Source organism: Diabrotica undecimpunctata, chromosome 4, assembly GCF_040954645.1.
Source record: "Diabrotica undecimpunctata isolate CICGRU chromosome 4, icDiaUnde3, whole genome shotgun sequence".
In the NCBI taxonomy this organism is placed as follows: Eukaryota; Metazoa; Arthropoda; class Insecta; order Coleoptera; family Chrysomelidae; genus Diabrotica; species Diabrotica undecimpunctata.
The window spans coordinates 161,490,289-161,513,464 of NC_092806.1; the positions used below are offsets into that span (position 1 = coordinate 161,490,289).

At 33.8% G+C, this 23,176-nt stretch overlaps 1 protein-coding gene across 2 annotated transcripts in view; it reads right to left on the reverse strand.

Annotated features, from left to right (window-relative positions):
- LOC140440375 (follistatin-related protein 5-like) overlaps positions 1 to 23,176 on the reverse strand; it is a 389,054-nt gene that overhangs the window by 16,657 nt on the left and 349,221 nt on the right. For both annotated transcript variants that reach the window (XM_072530840.1, XM_072530839.1), the window contains exons 15-19: positions 22,497 to 22,604; positions 15,105 to 15,258; positions 11,278 to 11,478; positions 5,634 to 5,780; positions 5,483 to 5,572 (exon numbers count right to left, since the gene is read on the reverse strand). In XM_072530840.1, coding sequence (XP_072386941.1) covers positions 5,483 to 5,572; positions 5,634 to 5,780; positions 11,278 to 11,478; positions 15,105 to 15,258; positions 22,497 to 22,604 — 700 coding nt within the window. The remainder of the gene's footprint in view (positions 1 to 5,482; positions 5,573 to 5,633; positions 5,781 to 11,277; positions 11,479 to 15,104; positions 15,259 to 22,496; positions 22,605 to 23,176) is intronic.

Here is a 23,176-nt window from a genome sequence, read left to right on the forward strand (position 1 = left end):
AAAAACAAAAAAAAAACGAGAAGAACATAGTAAGTGTGTATAGTGTATGTGTTTGTGTTTAAACACATCAAACATTATTTTTATTTTGTTTTTATAGAATTTTATTTTGTTTTATAGGATTTTATTTTGTTTTGTTTTATACTGTTTAAGTGTTTTGTTCATTTTATTTATTAAGACAATATGGCTCTTGGCTAAACGTCAAAAAGACGTCTTAGCGTAACTTCCGCGACAGCCGGTTGGTATCAGTAAACTTTCTGCAAAATTACTTCTTTTTATAGCTTTTTGTTTGTGGCATTCTGTATTTTAAGGGGAATGTAGGGAATGAGCCACAAAATATTTATTCATATGTTTATTTATTGACGTTTCGATCTCTATATCCAGAGACCGTTTTCAATTATACAAATGATAGTACTATTTATTTTCTATGGCTTTTCGCTTGTCGTTCTGTATTTTTAGAAATAATGTTGGGAATAAGCCACAATATATTTATTCAAATGTTTAATTTACGGACGTTTCGATCTCTATAAAGAGACCGTTTTCAAACATACAAATGACAGATATATTTATTTTTCTATAGCTGCTTGTTTGTGGCATTCTGTATTTTTAGGGAGAAGGTTGGACATAAGCCACAATATATCTATTTACATGTTTAATACATTGACGTTTCGATCTCTATTCCGTTTTTAAAGATAGAAAAAAAAAGAAAATAAACAATATAAGATTATAAAAATATAATAATAATAATAAACAAAAAAAAATATTACTATCATTTATATCTTTGAAAGCGGTCTTTGGATATAGAGATCGAAACGTCAGTAAAAACTTGTAAATAAATATATTGTGGCCTATTTCCAACATTAATATTTGAAAAATAAAATATAATTAACGTTAAAATAAAAGTAAGTGTACGTCACTGGATTTCCAAACGGCTTTCCGCATTTCTGGGTCTTTAAACGATGACTCACTCTCTCAAATAGTGAAATTATACTTTAAATGCAATAACAGTTTATTTTGCTTCTCAGAACTTCCTTAACGGTCATATAATTACATCTCATATATAATAGAAAATCACCAGGAGAGGACAGAACACCGAACAAACTCTTAAAGTACGAAGGACCAAATGTGACCAAACAACTATAAAAACTAATTCAAAAAATAATATAACAAAACAGAATTGCTCAAGAATGGAGATCAAACATCCCAATACCTCTCTTAAAAAAGGGAGACAAATCGGACCCAGAAAATCACAGAGGAATTAATTTATTAATCACAACACTAAAATTAATAACCAAAGTGATAACAAATAAATTGAATGAAATTATAACACTAGCAGAAGAACAACAAGGTTTTAGGTCGGGAAGATCATGCACCGAAGCTATATTTATAATGAGGCAACTGCAAGAGAAATCATTAAAATACAACTTGTGGACCTTCAGAAGACATTTGACCGGGTCAAATTAAAAGACGTTATCCACTTACTGTACGCAAGAGAGATACCTCTAGGAATATTCAAAACGATCGAAAATATCTACCAAAACAACACAGTAAAAGTAAAAGTAGAAGAAGAACTAACCGATCCTATTGAAGCTGGCAATGGGATAAGACAGGGAGATTCCCCGAGTCCTCTATTGGTCAACCTGATTATGAATGAAATAATAAAAAAGTCAGAACTACAAAAGAATACCAAATTGGAGAAAAACTTAAAATAATCTGCTATGCAGACGACGCAATACTACTCTTTCAAAGTGAAGATAATTTACAGCGTATGCTGCACCACCAATTTAATATAACCGCCAGAAAATTTAACATGTTAATTTCCCCAAAAAAAGACAAAATGCACGGTTACAACAGCAAATTTACTAAGATGTAAATTGGAGCTGGAAGGTCAGATAATAGAAGAAGGGATGGAGTTTAAATATCTAGGCATCACATTATCTAGCTACGAAAAGCTCGAAACTGATATGAATCAAGTGAATAGAGTAAACAGAGCCGCAGGTTGCCTGAATGAAACAATATGTAGAAATAAAAATATCGGAAAAGAAACGAAAGGCAGAATTTAAAAAAACAGTTATCAGACCAATAATAACATACGCGGCAAAAACAAGACTTGACACAGAGAGGACAAAAATGATATTAGAAACAGCAGAGGTCAAAACACAGCAGAAAAATTGATGGTAAGACACTATGAGAGCTAGAAGTACAGATATACGACATAGATGCAAGGTAGAGAACATCAAAAACTGGGTAAGAAATGTAGAAGTGAAGTGAAGAGTAGAATGGAACGATCATATAAGCCGAATGACAACAGGTAGAGTAGTAAAGAGAGCAAGAGACGGTTCCTCAATAGGAAGACGATCAATAGGAAGACCACGAAAACAATGGAACTTACTGAAGGAACATTAAAAAACAGACAGGGTCATGTCTATATAAAAAGAAGAAGAAGAAAAGGAAGCAGATGTTCAGCATTATCGATCTCAACGTGAGTGCCAGTTCTTATAAATTTTGATCTATTTCATGAAGATAACATATCTGCTGTTAGTTTATGTATCGTAGAGCTGTTACCAATATAACAGAAGCTCTCTATCGATTATATGCGAAGGTAATACATTAAACTCGAAGTTAAATCTTAAATATGTTTGCCTCTGTACGATTTTTTGTGTACGACATATTAACTGTAGGACTTTATCGCTGTATAGACACAATGAGATGCAATGTTAAAAAGAGGACACAATTTATATATCTAAATATGCAATAAGGAACTCAATACATACACATTACAGTAAATAACGCAATTAAAGGATATACAGTGGTATAAGTGTTATGTGTAGGTATTTAGAGGAAAGCTTGTTATGTCTTTTGAATGTCCTAAAAGTTTTCAGTACTTCTGGTGAATTAAAATGATGCCTGAGATGTCTCAGGACTATCCTACACTGTCCCAGGACTACGCAGCAGCCTGAAATAATTTAAGGGCTATATGTAGTATTTTAGATAAGCTAGTTACATTTCGTGAATGTTCTAAAAGTTTTGAGTACCTCTGAAACACTTCAAGATTCCTGAAGTGCCCCAAGAGTATCCTACAAGGTCTCCCAGTAGCCTGAAATAATTGAAGAGCTGTGTGTAGTATTTTAGCTAAGCTTGTTTCATGACTGTATTGGTAATTTTAAGTAGCTCTGGAAAACTTCAGAACCACATTAAATGTTTTGTATGTCTTTTTATGTTCATTAAAATTATAATATTTTTTGAACATCCTAAGATTTTTAGTAAATCCTGAGATGCTGCAAGACTATCCTAGAAGGCTTTAGAGAGCCTTAACAGTGGTTTAATTGCTATCGGTAGGCATTTAAGAAAGCTTGTTACATTTCGCGCATGTCCTGAAAGATTTTAGTACCTCTAAGAAAAGTGTTTCAAGATTCCTATGAAGGAAGATGCATTCCTGTTAAAGATGACTGAAATAGTTTAAGGGGTATGGGTAGTATTTTAGATAAGCTTGTGGTATTTCATGAATGTCTTGGTAGTTTTCAATAGATCTGGAATGTTTGTGTTCAATATGTTAGTGCCGCATGGAACGTTTTGTGAGTTTGCCAGTAAACCTAGCATGTTTTCTGAATGTCTTAAATCTACTGGTCTAGCAACTAGATCTTCAAACTAATACGATGCTTAAAATTTTCGAGATTCAATTAGAAACCGTAGGCGAATTCAGATCAGCTCGAATATTCTATAAGTTAAGTAGAAAATTTCAATGAAGCCTATTTCGGGAAACCTTTAGGTTTAATATACCTCAGAAAATACCTCAAGGTTTTTGTGTGTCTTTCAGTAAGTCACCTGGCATTTTTGCTAAAGTTTTTAAGATCTACAAATAATCTTTACATGACCCAAGACTATAAGAGTAAGGCCTTCACAACAGCTTGAGATAATTTAAGCGCTATATAGAGAAAATTTAAAGAATATTGTGAGCCAGAGGTACATGGAATGGTTTGAGTTCGAGTCTAAAAGCTTTCAGTACCTCTGTAAAATATCAATTTTGCTTAAAACATTTCTGGACTGAACTCGAAAATGTAACGTAATTCAGGGCAACCTGGAATAAGTACTTTATTTCAAGAAAATCTAGCTTATTTTTCAACTATGTAATGCTATGTGATTTTGGAGATCTTTAATGAAGGCTTGTAAGAAATGTTTCAGAACTATTCTAGAAGCCTTTATTTCTTTTAGCAGCATCTCGGAATGGTTTAAGGTCTATCTATAGATATTTAGGTAAGCTTGGTATGTTTCATGAATGTGCTAGGAGCTTTCAATATTTCTAAAACTACAGTAATGCCCAAAATCTCTCAGTACTGTCCAACAAGACTTCGGTGTCTTTACAGCAGGCTAAAATGCTTTAAAAGCTATGTGTATATATTTAAAAGAGCTTGTTATATTTCACGAATGTCCTGAAAGGTTTTAGTACCTCTAACTTTAATTATTCGTGAAAGTTACGGTGTGTCAAGAAAGTCTAGCATATTTTTTAAACTGTGAAGTGTTCTATGCTTCTGTAAAATTTAAATAATTCTGAATCTGTGTTTTACTACTGTTTTAGAAGATTTTAGATACAGAAGAGCTGCTCTGAAATGGTTTGTGTATTTTAGTAAGCCTATGGTGTCTTTGAACGTCCTGCGACTTTCAGTAAATTTTAAATGCTTTAAGATTATCCTTGCAGGTTTCAGAATGCTTACAACAACTTCTAGGATTAGATATAGGTTAGCTCGTTTAAGCGAACCAGTGTCTACGCTTTGTAAAAAATATACGATGCAAGTTTGCATAGTTTAAAACATAAACTACTAGGAAATAAAATAAAATAACAAATAATTTTTTAAAGCTGCCTCTAATTTACAATATAATGGACGAATAAATAAGACAAACTAGACAGGCGTTAATGGAGATATAAAATAACACAGACAATTAAGCCACAATTTTTTGAAAAGAATAATACATGTAGGAGAAACCAAAAAATAATGATGTGGCAATAAAAAAAATGGTGCCTAACGTGGGGATTAAGCCTAAAATTGTATATTGGTTATGTTTAACGATTATTAAACACAATTATTTATACTTCGTTTCTTATATAAAACAAAATAACGCAAGGAAAAATAGTAATACAGTTGGAAAAAGCCTAAAGCCTTACTCAGGAATCACGGATATAATATCATAGGACCCCACTGCAGCTAATGGCACGGAAAAAGATTATAAAGAAATACTCGCTGTAAAAAAATGTCAAGCGCTTCGGCAAACAAAACTTAGAGTTCTGTCATAAATGGATAAAACGGATCTTTTTAAAAGCTAATCAGGTAAATTCCAAAGTCGATAACAGACTTTCTTAAAAGTCTTTATAGTTGGAATTAAGCGTGCATGTAGTGTAAACACAAGAATAGATCTTTTAGATCACAGTTTAAAAAGATCTGCGTAGCTAAATATACAATAAAAATATGAATAGATGTAGCCAACTTACTAGCTGCTCTTATGGGTCTACTTGGGTTATTCCATTTCGTAAGATGCATAGGCATTGCTCTTCCCACTCCTGTGATCATTTCGACTTTACCTAAAAGCAAACAACAACATTATTTATTTAATAAAGTTTCAGACTTGTTTCAGTTGATTACCTGTTAGAAGATTTAAGAATAAGATTCCTTCTTTATCTTGAGCCGATGCGTAAATGTCATAGCTATGTGTAGTTTGACTTGGATAGAAGGTTATATCGGAAATATTCAAAGTAGTTTTGACATCAAAACTGAACATAAGTCCGTTTGCTAAAAACAAAAATACCTTGCTTTAGACTGCCATCAGCGAAAAAATTGTTTTTACTACATTCCCGTGAGACTATAACTTACACAATATTATTGATCAAAATATTTGTTTTTAAATTGCTATCGGCGAAAAATATTTTTTTCATCTGCGTGCCAGCGAAAACTAATTCTTTTCGTAACTTTAATTGTAACGATGGTTTTCGTACTTACACAAACATAATTGATTTGTTTGCCACCGCCCATTGTAAAGTTATAATTTTTCCCGGGCACTATGAGAAGTTATAGTCTTGGTGGTTACATAAATAGAAATATTAGTAATAAGGGATAGTTTGAACTATGAATCACCAATCACTATATAGTAATTCTTGTGCCGGAATGTAAGTAGTATTTTGTTTATTTCTAATGTATGACAATTCAACAGACTTTTTTCTCTTACCAATTTGTGGGTTGTTACTCTGTCTGCTAATGCAATTTATGCATATTAATTAACACAGACATGTAATATTGGCATAATTACTAAAACTTTTTTGATCTATATCTTTATAAGACAGCACCCTAATATGGGTTTTTTATAATTTCAGCATTTAATTTACTTTGTACCACCGACCTGATGATGCTTTGCAAATTTTAAAAAGCGAAACCGGTCGTCTTAGGTAGTAAAATTAAACTGATTGTGAGTAAGTCTAATTATTTCTTTTTTACCTTTTTTAAAATGGGCTCCCATAAGCAACACATTCATGATTCATGAAATAGAAATATATTTTTTTTTCGTCGTCACTAATTCAGTCATATGTATCACTAAAGGAGGAAATACACCATTCAATTCGGTTGAACAATGTAGAAGATTCAAACAAAATGAACCATGTATTTTGCGATTCAATAAAAGTGTTCAACAACATTAAAAGTTGAAATAACTTGGGAAAATTTCTACTTATGTTCGTTGTACAACTGAGATAATGCATTCATATTGACGAGTCTATACAAGCTTGTTGAATTAACCATTACTTCAGTTTGACTTGTGCGGTGTAAGTTCGGGGAAAATTTTTAATTTAACTTGCTCATATAGTTCTTTAAATTGGTTTTCGGACATGTAGTTGATTCCTATAAGCTTCTGGATCTTCCGTTGCCATTTCCAGCATTAACGTTTGTGATGTCCCTTTCTTATTTCGCCGCATTACCCATGGTCTAGTTTCACGAGTCACCAATTATATTCCGTAAAGGTTCGTTTCGAAAACCTACTATAATTCTGCGGTCCGGACACTCAGCAGTGGCGTAACTGAAGGGGGGGTTACCCAGAAACCCTCCAGTAGTTGAAGCCCCCCCTCAGGAGATCATCCTCGTTAAAACCAGGCAACTATGCCACCTCGTTTAGAAAGGGGTACATTAGTTTAATTAAATTCAAAATTAATGATTACAATAAGTCTTAAACTAAAGGTAAAACTCCTTACAAAATTAAACTATTAGTGAGAAAAATGACACTTTTTATTTTGTACAACCTGCCTGAAATTTGAAGTGAGGTTAGTGCAACTGATTTTCATTAGGGAGCCGAGATGTTATCTGTCAACCGAGATCTGTACCGATTTTTAAAAAAGTTTATTTTTGAAAAAGCGGCTTAGCACATTTAAGTTGAGCCAAACATAATACACAGTTTTATTGCCAAATATTTTAGTACTAGACATTTTTTGTCACGCACATATTTAATCCAAAATTTGTCCCAGGCAAGCGTTTCTGGAACTTAAGTACAAATCTCCTTTAACACGTTCGCACCTGACTACCACTATACTGGTAGTTCGAGTTTTCCGTAATATACTGACTACCACTTTACTGGCTCACAGCTCTACTAATTTCAATGCTTTATATATTCACACAGACCAGGAGTAAAGGAACGAGATGTAGACGCCGTATATGTATGTAGTCTCTAATATTGTAATCTTTGCCAGTATACTGGTAGTTCGTTCCTAAACAATTTTATTGACACATTTAGAGCACGTGATAATTTTAAGGTTATATGGTGATATTGGTGAATTTTATTGATGAAATATGGATAATACAAATATTCCAGGGTAAGAAATATTAAATATCATTTATAGAATAAGTCATAATAGTGCTAGTAATAAAACAAAATAATTTTGGTCTAATATTTTAGTGTTATTTAGTTACTGATTAATTAAAAGCACTTGTGCAACTAATTCCACTTTTGATAATTTTTTTAGATGATTTTACTTTAAATGTAGTTGATTGTATGAACTTAAACCTCTCACTCTTAAGTTAAATTTAGCATTCTTAAATTTTGTTCACTTTATTTAGTTACAAGATTTTTTTTATTGCCACCATTATAAACACTTGAATGTTTCTTGGACGAATAAATAATATTGAAATGTTTTAATTGTTCTTAAACGTATTATAAAATTTAGATGAAAAATAAAGTTATGTACAGAGTGGTTCAATAGTTTGTGCATTATTAATTGTTTTCTTTTTGTTTTAGCCCAAGTGGTATGAAAAAACCTAGACTTTTAAAGTATGCTAGCAATCGCCCGTTAACAGAACAAGAATTACAGATTGAAGCAAATAAAATAGAGGCAGAATGTTTCGATAGTCTCCCAGAAAATCTTAATGAGTCCGAAGACGATTTTTCTGACGATGATTCTGTAGTTGATAAAACTTATCTTAGCGAAACTAGTGTAAATAGTTCTGAAAATACAGAGTCCGATCAAAGTGAATCTGGGGATGAACAACATTTTGATCTAACAGATAAACCACATATTTGCCATAATAAGACAACAAATACCACTATGACACAGAAAAAATCTACAAAATACATTTCAGATGAACATTATGGTTGGGGCGAAGTAGAAGAAGATGTAACAGAATTTGATTTTACTGGAATACCGTCTATCAATGTAAATCTTCCGGCCAATGCAAAACCCATAGATTATTTTAATGTGATTTTCGACAACGATATAATCAACACAATTGTATGTGAAACTAATAGACGACCCACTGTATCCACATCTACAACACTTCAACGAAAAAGAAGTGAATGGAAAGAAGTTTCTAATGAGGAAATCAAAAAATTCCTAGGTTTGTGTGTTTTGGGAGGCATCGTAAAATTTCCTTCCCTTGCCAAACACTGGAGCAGGGAAAGTATTTACTACCACCCTGTTTTTGGAAAAACTATGGCCCGCGATAGATTTCTAGGGATTTTAAAAATGCTACGATTCGTAGACCATACTGATGTTAATACTGAGGACCGTCTTTACAAGATTCGGACTATTTTGGACGCAGTTCTAAAAAATATACAAAATTGTCTATACCCTAATAGAGAGCTCTCTATTGATGAAGCCATGATCTTGTGGCGTGGTCCGTTTCATCTTTCGACAATACATAGCCAGTAAACGTCACAAGTATGGGATTAAACTATACGAACTCACTACACACGATGGATATATATTAAATATTATTGTATATACCGGAAGAGGTACCTTGAAAACGGCGGATATTATCAAAGAGTTGACGAAGGATTATTTCGGAAAAGGTTATGTTTTATACATGGATAATTTCTACAACAGCGTAGGATTGGCGGAAGCCCTATTCAAGGAAAAGACACACGTTGCTGGAACTCTACGAGAAGACAGAACTGGAAACCCCAAGGACATGTTAAAAAAGAAGCTAAAGAAAGGAGATGCTGTATGGAAACGTAAAGGGCCCGTATTGGTTACTAAATGGAAAGATAAGCGTGATGTCAGAATGATCAGCACAAAGCATAAGCACGTTATGACTGAGGTTGTTTGTAAACGAGGTGCTACGAAAATTAAACCCGATTGTGTGCTTGACTACAATAAGCACATGTCTGGGATAGATCGAGCAGACCAGATGTTGTCATATTACTCGGTACCAAGAAAAACACTTCGGTGGTATAGAAAATTGTTTTTCCATCTATTAGGCATATGCATTTGGAACAGCTTTTACATCTACAAGAGAGCATCGAATAAGAAAACTTCTTTTTTGCAATTTCGTGAGAGCATAGTAATGGACCTTATCGACAATAACAAGGCTATTCAGGTACAAACAACTGCAAACAATATGCATTACCCAGAACAAGTTCCTGTCACGGAAAAAAATAAAAGTGGTATGTTACGGTGCCGATATTGCACTAAGCAAAATGCCCGAAAAAGGTCCCGTTATTATTGTCCCAGCTGCCCCGACTCACCAGGACTATGCATAGTTCCTTGCTACAAATTGTTCCATATACAAGTCAAACAATAAATTTATTTCTTATAGTTTTAAGTTTAGAATGATAATTATGTTTCTTTTGTAATAAAAAAAAATGATAAAATTGATAAGAGAAATTTTTTTCCCAATTATACAGCGATTATTGTTGTTTATTTTGTCTAGATTAGCCTGCCAGTATACTGGTATTTAGTATATAGTTAAAAACGTACATCTATATCCTGACTACCAGTATACTGACAGGCTAAGTAAACCAAAAAAAATGTTTTAATATCTATATACTAATCCATGTGTCCGAGTTTTAATCCAATATTCCTGTTTTTTACCTAAAAACCCATATCCGTTTCTGAGGAACGTCTAGTATCAATAGGTTAGGTGCGAACGTGTTAATGTGGAATCTTCCTGATACTCGATCATTTCCATCTGAAGGGCAGCTTTGTTACTCTTAAAAACGTCTGCTGCTTCGCTGGTCCATACACCATTACGCTTGAGAGAAAAACTATTGCTTAACAGTTGCACAACATTTTGTGTTGACAGCTTCCCTATTGTAGTTTGCTAAAAGATTATTTTTAGATAGATACTACCTGAAATTTTGGAAAATCGTTTAGTTAAAACATATTGTTTAGATTACGAGTATTTCTATATAGTATTAGTACTGTGCATTTTTAAAATGTAAAGATATTTATATATTTAGATTTGATTATAATTTTAAACTATAATTTTATTACTATATTTTGAATTTAACGGCGGTCCATAAAAAACAAGCTCACGGTCCGGATGCGGACCGGGGTCCGCCATTTGGTGACCCCTGGTCTAGTTCACCAACGTCGACGTCTCCCCGTAGTCTTTTGTCTTTATTTTTCAGATCTTTTTTACACATTTTAAGTAAATGTTTGCAAATAATTAGAACACCGATCCGTATGATTTCGTTTGCAGACATTTTGAAATCGATAGTTGAAGCATCTATATGTATGCTTTTCAATTTTACTTGAATCATCCACATTGTTCAACCGAATTGAATAGTGTATTTCCTCCTTTAAGCTACTAAAAATAACGTATATTCAATAAACTTGAAAAATAATTGTATTGTTTGACCAATATCTTTTAATACTACTCTATTTCCTGCTCTATAAACTTTATAAATATTTACATTTTATAAAAATTTATAGTAATGGTAATAAAATCTGTAATAGTAATAATATATTTTTAAAACTTGAATCAGTTTGAATGTATTTGTTGAAAATAAATTTCGAATAATAATTTGGCTTACGTGTAATTTCCTGGACTATTAATGTAGACCCACTGCTAGTCGTGTCCAGAGTCACTAATCGTCTAGAATCTGGCGAAATATAAGGCTCTCCTGGTAGGTTCGGTTTGAGTGAAATAACACTGTCAGTTAAATAGTCTAAGATAAGTTGTCCTGTTGGTCTATTGGTTATTGGTTCTATGCACTGCATTATTACCATACCATCTAAGAACAAAGAAAAAAAAATGTGTTGGCATATTATAATTATACTATTATAGCAATACATCTGCAGTAAATATTATTGCGGTAATTAAGGTAACATTAGAATCATCATCATCATCCAGTCCCACTGCTGGACATAGGCCTCCTCATTTTTTTCCATTTTTTATCTAATTTCTTGACATTTTCTTGAGATCGTTAGTCCAGCAAGTAGGGGGTCTTCCTCTACTTCGTTTGTCTAACTTCGTCCTCCACTCAAGAAATCTCTTCGTCCACCTTTCATCACTGATTCGGGCGACGTGTCCGGCCCAGTTCCATTTCAGTGTGACAATTGGTAACTCCTGTTGTTAGTCTTAAGTTTTCATTTCTAACTCGGTCACGAAGCGATATACTCAGCATTGACCTTTCCATTTTCCTCCGAGCTATTTGCAGCATTTTAGAAGTTGTAACTGTCAATGTCAAAGTCAACACACATTGGTCAAATCTTTTATGTTTTAAAGAAATTGGTGTATCGTTTTTAAAGATGTCTTTGAGTTTTCCATAGGCTGCCCATGCTAGGTTTATTCTTTTTCGTAGTTCGCATGTTTGGTTGTCTCTTGTGATCTTTATTTCGTGTCCAAGGTATATGTATTTTTCACCAGCTCTACTTCGTTGTCTCCAATATTGATATTTTTGCTAGGTACTGGGTTTTTTCTGAAGCTATTTTCTTGTGGCATTTTAAATTAATTACTATTTAAATGGGAATAAGCTGCAATTAAAGGTTAAAATACGTTTATTGACGTTTCAATTTCCACTTCGGAAATCGTTCTCAAAATACAAACATTAGTAAATTTACTAATGTTTGTATTTTGAGAACGATTTCCGAAGTGGAAATTGAAACGTCAATAAACGTATTTTAACCTTTAATTGTGGCTTATTCCCATTTAAATAGTAATTAGGTACTGGGTTTGTCATGAATTTTGTTTTGGAGATGTTTATTTTAAAACCCACACTGGCACACACTAACTAAAGTTCATGTAGCATTGTACATATCTTCTTAAGGTTGTCCGAGAACAAAACTCTGTCGTCTGCGATCTTCAAATTTGTTAATCCTTTACCGTCAATTTTTAGGCCTTTCTCTGCCCAGTTAAGTTTTTTACAAGCATATTTTAGTACTGCGGTACGCAGTTTAGGCGATAAGGTATCACCCTGTCGAACTCCTCTGCCGATTGGGATATGATCCGTGTTTTTATGTAGTTTCACCGACATAGTTGCGTTCTTGTATGTATTGTAAATTAACCTTGTATATTGGTAGTCAATGCGGCATTCTTGTAGTGCTTCCAGGATTTTGACAAATTCTACCGTCTCAAAAGCTTTATGGAACTCTACAAAAGCCAGAACGAGTGGTCGATTGTATTCGATATTCTTTTCTATTACCGTTTTAATGCTCTGTAGGTGATCATTTCTTCCAAATCCGGTATGAAATCCCGCTTGTTCTATTGGCTGGTAGAAATCAAGTTTATTCTCAAGACGATTCGTTACCATTCTTGTAAGGAGTTTGTATAGGTGACTAATAAGATTTGCTTTGTGTTGACACGTATACAGCAATTTGTAGAAGTCTTCAACTTCAAAATTAGAATAACAGGTCTTTATATATCTATTGAATATTATTCTGGATAATTCAGGTAAACAATCCAAAAGATGGTCGTTCATTCAAATCCAGTTTAATGTGCTACAGACGGCTTTGTAGATAATTTGAGTGAAGCGGTGACATATTGTCAGTTTTCGACGCCACGCATCCTGAAGTCCTCCTATTGGATTGACTTTAAAAACCCTTCACATGCACAAACAGGTCTGATACCCAATGTGTAAAGTATAAGTGCTTGGGCTTTGCTCGTTATTCTCGGGTCTGAGGTCAGTTGTCATTTAGAAGCAATAAGTTTGCCATTTCTATACCGTAAACCGATGCTACGAATGGAACGGCCATTTTCGTTTACAATTGTTAAACAACGACAATTATCAGATGTTCAAAACCACACATGAACTTTCTTAATAACTTTTCGATTACACCGTCGATAGCTTTTACTCCGTTATTAGCGTCAGTTTTTCGATATGTTTTCTTTACTAATTTACTGATTCGCTTTAAATAAATGAAAGAATCCACTGCATCCTGACAGAAATTAATATTTGATGCACATCCGCACAAAAAGCACTATCTGTTTATCACTCATTATTTTGTTGGTCATTTGAGCCGGATTTTATATCATAACTTATCTGCTAAATAGTGTTAACCCTATGAGTGCACCTGAGACGTTTGTATTTTAGGCGAGGTCTGGTTAACGTACTACAAATACCTGACAATCTGATACTTGGAGGGCTTTTCAACGAATTCCGCATTTGAAAATTTGCGCCACTAAATGCAATATTTCTTCGTAAAAACACCAAAGGAAAAATTGTAGTACACTCAAGCCTGAATTTCAGAGTGTCTAGTCAAGCGAGCGATTATAAGGGACTCTGATAAATGAGCTGAATGATTTTGAATTTTTTTATTATTCCAAATCTTTGAAACCCTTTTAATTGTTTATAGATATTCTAATTTTTTATGATTTACTTTTGTTATATTATATTAATTCACTTTTGCTATATAATAATTCATTTGAAGCTTTATTTTCTCTGTAATATGCTAAATTTGAGATTACGGTAAATGACAGGCTAGATACGCATTTAATATTTTCTTAACGTTAATTCAAATTTAGATAATTTATAGTTAGTAAATGGCAGTCAAAAAATGGGCCGAAGATTCTATATTAAAAGACGGTGGAAAACAGAAGACTACAAAAAAATGGGCTAAAAGAATGCGAGGAAAATTTACAAAAAATGGGAATGAGAAACGGGAGAATGACAACCATGGATAGAAAAACGTAAAACAAAGCTAAAAAAAAATTAAGAGCCATGAACCAAGTGTCCGAATTTGTTTTTCTCAAATTTTAGGTCTACCTGATGAGTTTCCAACACAGACGAAACATGTGATGTCGTAGTACAAATGCAAACCGACTTTTAGAGGTAAAAAACAGGCAATGCTTTTTTAATGTGGATGAGCTGCCAGAAATGGCTTTGAGGTCAATTCGAACAAACTGCCATGCTTAATTGACAACTTATTAATGACACAAAATAAAAACGATATTATAAACGATTTTTTTAATCTTAAATTGCTAGAAAATTATTTTTAAACATTTTTCAAATAACGTAGAAGAATAGCAACATCCTTTAATTTATTTATTACCTTAGTCTTAAATAGCATTGAACTAAAATCTAATATTTTTAACTCTTTACTTCAACCAGACATATCTGTGTCTTGAAATACACCCTATACATGTACATATACAAAGTAAACAAACAATGCAATGGTTAGAGCCAGTATTCATGCATTATAATACGGAGATTAGATATGTAAATCGAAAATTTAATACCCGAGTAATGTATAAAATGTAATCTCTAATGAACATGGCGCAGTCGGTATATCCTAACCATTATCGCTCAACAAATATTTACCTAACAGCATAAGTTCCCAGATTAAAGCAATTTTGTAAATCATCTTAAAGTTCGTCGATGCTTTTAAAGTTTAGAGTGGAAGTTAGAGATAATAAACTTACATAATGATGAAAATCTGACTTGGGTCGGTACGCAGTTGTAAGGCGTAAGATCCACTGAACTGGTGTATCGCAGATTTACCAGATCCAATTTGTACAATCCTCTCTGATTAGTATGAGTCACGTATCCGTATTTAAAGCTGTAGTGAGCCAGTTCCTGGAAAAGAAAGGATTAAATGTATGTAAGCCGACTACGTTGCTTTATATAAAATAAATTCGTAGAACTGACTGTAAAACGGTGTTATCTAAACTTAAAACACATAAATGTACATAGTAGATAGACACTTTGTCTGTTATGTACCGGTTGGATAATTAAGAATTCATTATAATACAGGCTCGGGATAAAATTTTTTATAACAAAAGCGGCCTTGAAAAAATCTGAAAATTATTTATACAGCTGTAGATCCACCGCTAGATGGCGTATATAAATTTAAAAAATCAAAAAATATTTAACAAAATTTATCAAATTAATGAGCAAAAGAAATATGATTAAGGTTAAACTACCAAATAACGGCCTAGGTTAAGGTTAGGTTTGGTTTATTCTTAATATGTCTTCTTGAAAATATTATACAGTTTGTTTAATTAGAGCAAAACCTTAAACCGGTATTTAGGGACCAATTTACTATACTCGTTTTCATCGTTCTTGGCGTGTGCCTGAAATAAGCTACTACGGAATTTTCAATATTCGTCTCTCTCTGATACACAGATGCGTAATTCAATTGTGCGAGTCACGTTCGTCATGGTAAAGTGCGATGAGAAGGGAATGAAGACACCACTCACGTCTCCCAATATTGTAGCAATAACACCGATGCGTTTGGCCGATACGGTGTCGGTGATAAGTTCAACCTCTTTACGAATATAGATAGCTGGCAGTGACGTGTTTTTTTTAACATGTTACCCTGATCTGTGCAGGTTTGAAGTAGCTAATGAAATAGTTTTTATAAGTAAACAGTTTTTAATTAATTAATAGTTTGAGCTCTTACTGTGTGGAATTCCATTACATAAAATAATACTCTCGACACCTTAAAAATTCCAGTTTATTATAAATTAACTCTCTCTCTTCCGATACTCATTGCAATAATGACTTGTGGCATTGTTCTTGAATGAGCTGTCTAATAGGTTTATAATTGTAGCAATTACCATTGATATTTTATGTTGTTTTAGTCGATTTTAGTCAGTCATTGTTGTAATTTGTTCCGAACAGTTTTACTTATTATTTTTTGTTGTGAATAACTAATTTTTCTCTTTAATAAAAAAAATGCCGGGAAAAACGATAACAGGAGAAATGCGACAATGTGTAGTTCATTTATTGGAGTATTTTAAAAAAGAAAAAGAAAACAACGGACCTTTGCTTTCGTTATCATCACTACATGAACGAGTAGCGGACGCTTTGAAAATCAGTCTTCGCACAGTGACAAGAATAAAGAGTGAATACAAGACAGGGGCAGCTCTTACTACACCAGGAGAGTCACATAATGTACAAAAAAAGACTAATGATGTCAGCGATACTATAAAAGAAGAGATTAGAAATGTACTGTATGGCATGAAAGCAAAAGGAGAGCACGTTACAATTAAAGTTCTAAATACACAATTAAGAAATAAGCATCTCTATGACGGTTCTGATACAAGTTTGTGGCGTCGTATGAAAAATTGTGGGTTTTCATACAAACTAGACTAGAAAATAGTAGACGAGTGCTATGTGAGAAACCATGTATTGTCTCCAAACGACTGTATTTTTTGAGGCATTATATGAGAAATTTTTTAAGTCCAAGCCCACTTCAGTTCGTTTTTTTAGATGAAACATGGATATTCCTAAAAGGGGCATATAAACGTACTTGGCAAGATGACTGTGTGAAAAGCATCAGAAAAGGACACGAAAATACAGGTAAACGCTTTGTTGTTTTACATGCCGGAAGTAGGCAAGGATTTGTTAAAGATGCTGGATTACTATTTTATACGAAATCGAAGAGTGCAGACTATCATGATTCTATGGATAAAGAGTCTTTTAAAAAGTGGGTCTCCGAAAAGCTGATACCAATGTTGGAGGAACCATCTCTAATTATTATGGATAATGCCTCATACCATAGCTCTTTAATAGAAAAGTTACCGAATGCCAGTTAGAAAAAATCGGACTTACAAGAATGGTTACGAGCGAAAAAAATAATTTTTGACGACGATTCGGGCAAGACAGAGCTATTGAGTCTTTGTCGCCAGAATAAACAACAAAATACCAGGTACGTTATAGACGAGCTACTCCAAGAACATGGGCATCAGGTTTTGAGATTGCCTCGATATCACTGTCAATATAATCCGATTGAGTTGGTCTGGGGCATTTCTAAATAATACTATGATCGTCATATTGGAGAACATGGACGTGGAGATGAAATAGTGAAAAAAGTTTGGGGCGATGCATTAGCTGAGGCAACACCTGCAGTGTGGGCGAGTTGTGTTAACCATACTGAAAAATTAATTCAGGACGACTGGGCAAAAATGGTCACATATGATGAAAGTAGGATTATCATCGATTTGGCGGAAGATTCCAATGATGAAGACAGTTCCAGTGAAGACGCTGACTGATTAGCTAATTAATCAAGGTCAGTACGTTGTAACAGTTCAGAATTCGATACAGTGCTTAAAACTTAAAAAATCTGTATCATTTTTTCATTAAAGTGGGTTAAATAATTAACACTTTTTTGGGTATATTTCAAAATCCTTTTAAAATGTACTTTTCGTTATATCCTGTCCTATTGTACTGCAAGCTAGAAAAATACTTCGCAATTTATACGTATATTCCGTTATTAGAAATTTAATGAAAAATAATTTATAATTTTCTTTTATAACTATTATTTCGTTTGACATGCTACATTTTGCTCCGCCACTGGAGGAGGTAAACGAATCGAGCTTAGACAAGGAAAGACAGATGAAACAACTTATTGCAAGTGTTTTTACACGCACGCGCCAAGAACGATGAAAACGATTATAGTTTATTTAACTGTTCTTGTAATATTGACGCCATACGATTAACGTTCTTGCCGTTGATGTAAATAATTAGGTCATCAGCATATAGTCTCGCTTGAACAGATTTCGCAATGATTTTAATTATATCGTTTATTGCTAATAAAAATAGAGTGAGACTGATAATCGTTCCTTGTGGATTTCCGTTTTGTTTTTGTTCTCTAAGATATGATATAACCCCATTAGCACGGACTTGCAATGTTCTTTGAGTTAAAAAAAGCTTGCAGTCTCTAATATTTTCTCTTTTTTAAATTATCGCTGTATATATTAACCTTCCCGTAAATATACCCGAGTCACTCATTAAAAACATACTGCTCGTTTTTCTGAACCTTTAATGAAGCTGCCTTTTTCTCACTGACTTTCTGAGTACATTCAAGCTATTGTGATTTTCTCGGATCTCGCAATCTTAATAAACTTGACCCAGTTTTTTATCCCATGAATATTTATATCGTTATCATGAAGAGACAATGTTCCTAACGATTATCGCACTTTCTCTCCTGCCTGCATCGGATAGAAGAGTAATGTGATTAAATACAGGATTGTGTTGGAAATTGAGTTTTTAGAAGGGAGTAAATATTTAGGCGCTAGCTTTTGGAAGTTCGTTTTTTGTTGTTTAGGGGCAGTTTTGTAGTGGATTAATAAAGACAAAAAAATTACGGGATGACAAATGTTTTCTATATAATCATCAACAGACTTTAAGCTTTTTTCCTCTTGTTTATTTCGTTTAAGGCATTTGTCGAATTTCCTCAAAGGTAAAAAACTTTTATAACGAATATTCCATTAAAACGAATATTGCATCTGTACACGATCTTCCACTACAAAAATCTCTGATTTATTAGCACTTGTAAAAATTTTAGTTGTAAGTTTTAGCGTAGTATTTAACAAGTTTATACCTCTGTAGTTTTCTGGCTGATTTTTAGCTCCTTTTTTGAATAGTAGAATTGGGTCGCTCGTTCTCCTTTTTCCGGTATTTTATAATTTTATTTATTAATGTTGTTAATTGTTCTGTCATTGCTACTCCACAATATTTCAGTAATTCGTTTGGTATCCCGTCTTTCCTGCTACTTTACTGTTCTTCAGGTTTTCAAGTATTTTCCGAACTTCCTGTACATTTATATTAAGTTCTTCATTTGTGGTCATTTCTGATATTTCCTGTTCTAGCGTCATTTCTTCTTCTGCATAGTGCTTTTTCGGTAGTCAATCCACGTATCTTTTTCTATGTGTTTTGGTTCTATTAGTTCCTTTACCTCCGTTCTTTGACCTCTTATGAAGCGCCATATTTCCTTGCAGACCGTAAAAATCGTGTTCCATCTTTCGAAAAGCACAGACAACACTGGAAGTTAAGGATATAGTATCGAACTTTGAAGAAGCAACACTAAGCGTAGGCCTGAAAATAAACGAAGAAAAAACTAAATACATGGTCGTATCAAAAAAGGAACGACAGCGAATAAGACAAAACATTACCATAAACGATCATAATTTTGAGGTGGTCAAAGAATTCAAATACCTAGGAGCAACAATTACCAGTGAAAACACAGGAGAACGGGAGGTTGAAATACGAATACTGGCGGGGAATAAATCATTCTTTGCCATTCAACATCTAATGAGGTCAAAGCTTCTCTCAAGGCGTGCCAAAATCCAAATGTACAAAACCATAATACGACCAGCAGTGACATATGGAAGTGAAACATGGACATTGAGAAAGAAAGAAATCAATAAGCTATTAGTATGGGAACGCAAAATCCTGCGAATTATATATGGTCCTTGCAGGGACAGCGTGACAAATGAATGGAGGAGCAGGTACAACAATGAAATAGAGACTCTGTTCGGGAAAGGAAACATCGTAAAATACATAAAAACCAATAGATTAGGATGGGCAGGCCACGTGGTACGGAGTGATGACGACAGACTGATTAGCAATGTGTTTTGGGAAAGACCAGATGGTAGAAGATCGACAGGAAGGCCTAGAAAAAGGTGGAAAGACGCAGTCAGGGAAGACCTGGAGAAGATGGAAGTAAGGCCATGGGAAATAATAGCACAGGATCGGAATCAATGGAAGGCAATAGTAAACGCGGCAAAAACTCACGAAGAGTTGTAAAAGCCAATGATGATGATGATGATCTTTCGAAAAGTGTTCCCAGTGATCATTGTTTATTTTTCTTACAAGTGCATGTGTTTCGTTTCTGATTTTCTTGTAATTATGGTATGCCTCTTGTGTTTTGGTTGACATGTATTTCAGGTAAGCTTTTTTCTTTTCTTCACATTTTTCCTTCGCCTCTGTACAAAACCATGGAGTTCTTCGCATTGAGAACGATATATTTTTATTTATATTTTCTTCACCCAGAACTTCCTTGGCCGATAAGAGTATTAAGTCTCTAAGATAAGATATTAGACTTAATTTTTGCCCAGCTTTCTTCGACTCCATCACTTTCTGTGATATATGTGTTTCTGCGTTTTTCGGTTATTCTTTTTTGGAATAGGTATCTTGTGGAGTCATCCTGTTAGCTTTCAAGTCAACTTTTATCTTTGTGGTGTATTCTGGTGTTTTGATGTGTTTCTGTTCGGATTTTGCACAATACGCTTTGCACAATACTGCACAATAATTATGATCGCTTCCTATTTCTGTTAATGTTAGTGCTCTTACAATCAAGATTTGAGAGGGCTGTAACTCTATTCGACAGAATATAGTTTATCATAGATCTTTGGCGTCTACTGTTTTCAAAACTGTATTTGTTAAAGGAAAACTGTATTATTACACTGTCTAGCTATGGAGACTTTGACACTTGGACAACGAAGTGAGAGATCAAGTAAAAAAAGCAAATAGATTGGCAGGATGCCTTAATAACACTATATGCCGAAACAAACACATTAACACTGAGATGAAGTTAAGAATTTATACCGATAATGACATATGCCTCAGAAACAAGACCCGAAAAAGGCTACTGGAAACGGCCGAGACGACAGTACTGGGAAGAACTGCAGGAAATACGCCGAGAGATCGAACGAGATGTGAAGAAATTAGAAGAAAATGTAACTTACCGTGTATAAATGAGTGGACACAAAATAGAAAAAAGAAGAATGGAATAACCACATAAGCAGAATGGAGGAGACCCATGTCGTCAAAATAGCAAGAGATAAGTCATCAATCGGCAGAAGAAGTCTCGGACGACCGCGCAAAAGATGGACCTTCCAGCTCTGACGAAGATCAGGAGTAGCTGATGCTGTAGATAGAATAGTAACACTGAAGTGGAACTGGTCGAATTACGTGACGCGAATGACAGATAACAGATAGACAAAGCGGATACTGGAATGTAGACCAAGAGATATGCCTACCGAAGCAGAGTCGTCCACCAACATATTGGATTGACGATCTAAAACGTTGTCATAGGAATTGGATGCACAAGATCGAAACAGATAAGAAATTATAAGGGAGATCCATGTTCAGCAGTGAACAAGAGAAGATTGAATGATGATTGAAAGGATGATGGCTTAAAAAGAACGCAATTTGGTTCAAAAGTCATGTTAAACAACAAGAAACACATTCTGACTAAAAAAATGTTTTACAATGAATGTGACGGATAAGAATAAGAAAATTTCGGTTAATACAACCGATTCTATAGTGACGTGACACCAGGAAAAAAATCTCAACAAGGGGAAACATATTACACCATGAGAGACAAGCACAAAATCATAAAAGTTAGTTTCTTAAAATTAATATAATCTTCAGGCCAAGAAAAACAATGGAACCAGAAGGCGCAAAACGACAGAAAAATGACCAAGGGAAGAAAATATAACCTTGACAGCCAAGAACATAATTATTATCATAGCACCTCAGATCTTCGGCAGGTATTTAAAAGTCATTGACACATATTTGGGACAGAGACAGAGTCCTTCAGCTCACTTTCTTTACATTGCGATTTATGGGCTTATGGGATTATGATAGTGATGATAGTGTGTTTGGCATGGAAACTAGTCCTTTTGCCACAGATTTTTAAATGATTTATGTTATGTTTATTAATTAAAAACTTGATTGTACTAAATTTATATTATATATCCGGATGCATATAAGTGATATTTATGGGCTTAGAATTCATGTCTGATCTAGTAGCTCCTTTCGCACTGTCTTAGACGGGTACGTCACATAAACAGATTGGAGGACCAACACTTTACACTCCCCTAATTTCTACGAAAATATTATTCTAAATACCATAACTTATATTTGCTAAAATTATTTTTGGTGATACACAAATTTTTACAGTGTATAGTAGTAGAGTTTGAACAATATTATTTAAATTGTGTATTCATATATTTAGTATAATTGCTTTCATTTTTAAGTCAATTGTAATCTTCAATATTTAATTTAATTTGAAACCGGCTTACCTGTCTACACGAAGGGATGAATAATCCAGCGACTAAATCAAATTGTCCGTCGATTGGTTCAGGATGGACGGTGTGATGTTTTCTTTTCTGACCGGCGTCTCGAATGACCTGACAAAAAGATAAAAATCAGACGATATAAGCACATCCACTAAAAGTATGACAGGTATTAGTATTTATTATATCGTGCTATCAAAAAGTTGGTAATTAAAACAGATTATTGATGAAAGATTGCAGATTGCTTTGGTTGGAAGATTAGTCACTCCCACGCAACAATTCAAAACAAATTTATCAAAACCTAACTTTTTGTTTATTTATACAGATTTAAAACAGAATAAAAAAATTAAATAATCTAGAATTCTTTTCAGCCCTTTGGGGTCGCCTATTAGGGATCCGCGTTACGGAGTCCTAGAAACATCTGGGATATTCGTTTGATACCCTAGATATCTCGAATAAGAGTTTATATACTTCATTTCAGAGGTCCGTGCAGTAAAAGAATGTGCAATTTCCGTTTGAAAACCAGTATTTAATAGGCTCCATAGTAATAAGGATTTTAAAGAGTCTCCTAGACAGTAGTTAATGAGCTTATAATGGTTTTATTTACAAGTGTAACACGTACATAGGCGAGAAAATGGGTTTCACAGCATTTGTTAAAGTTGTGTGTGTGTGTGTGTGTGTGTGTG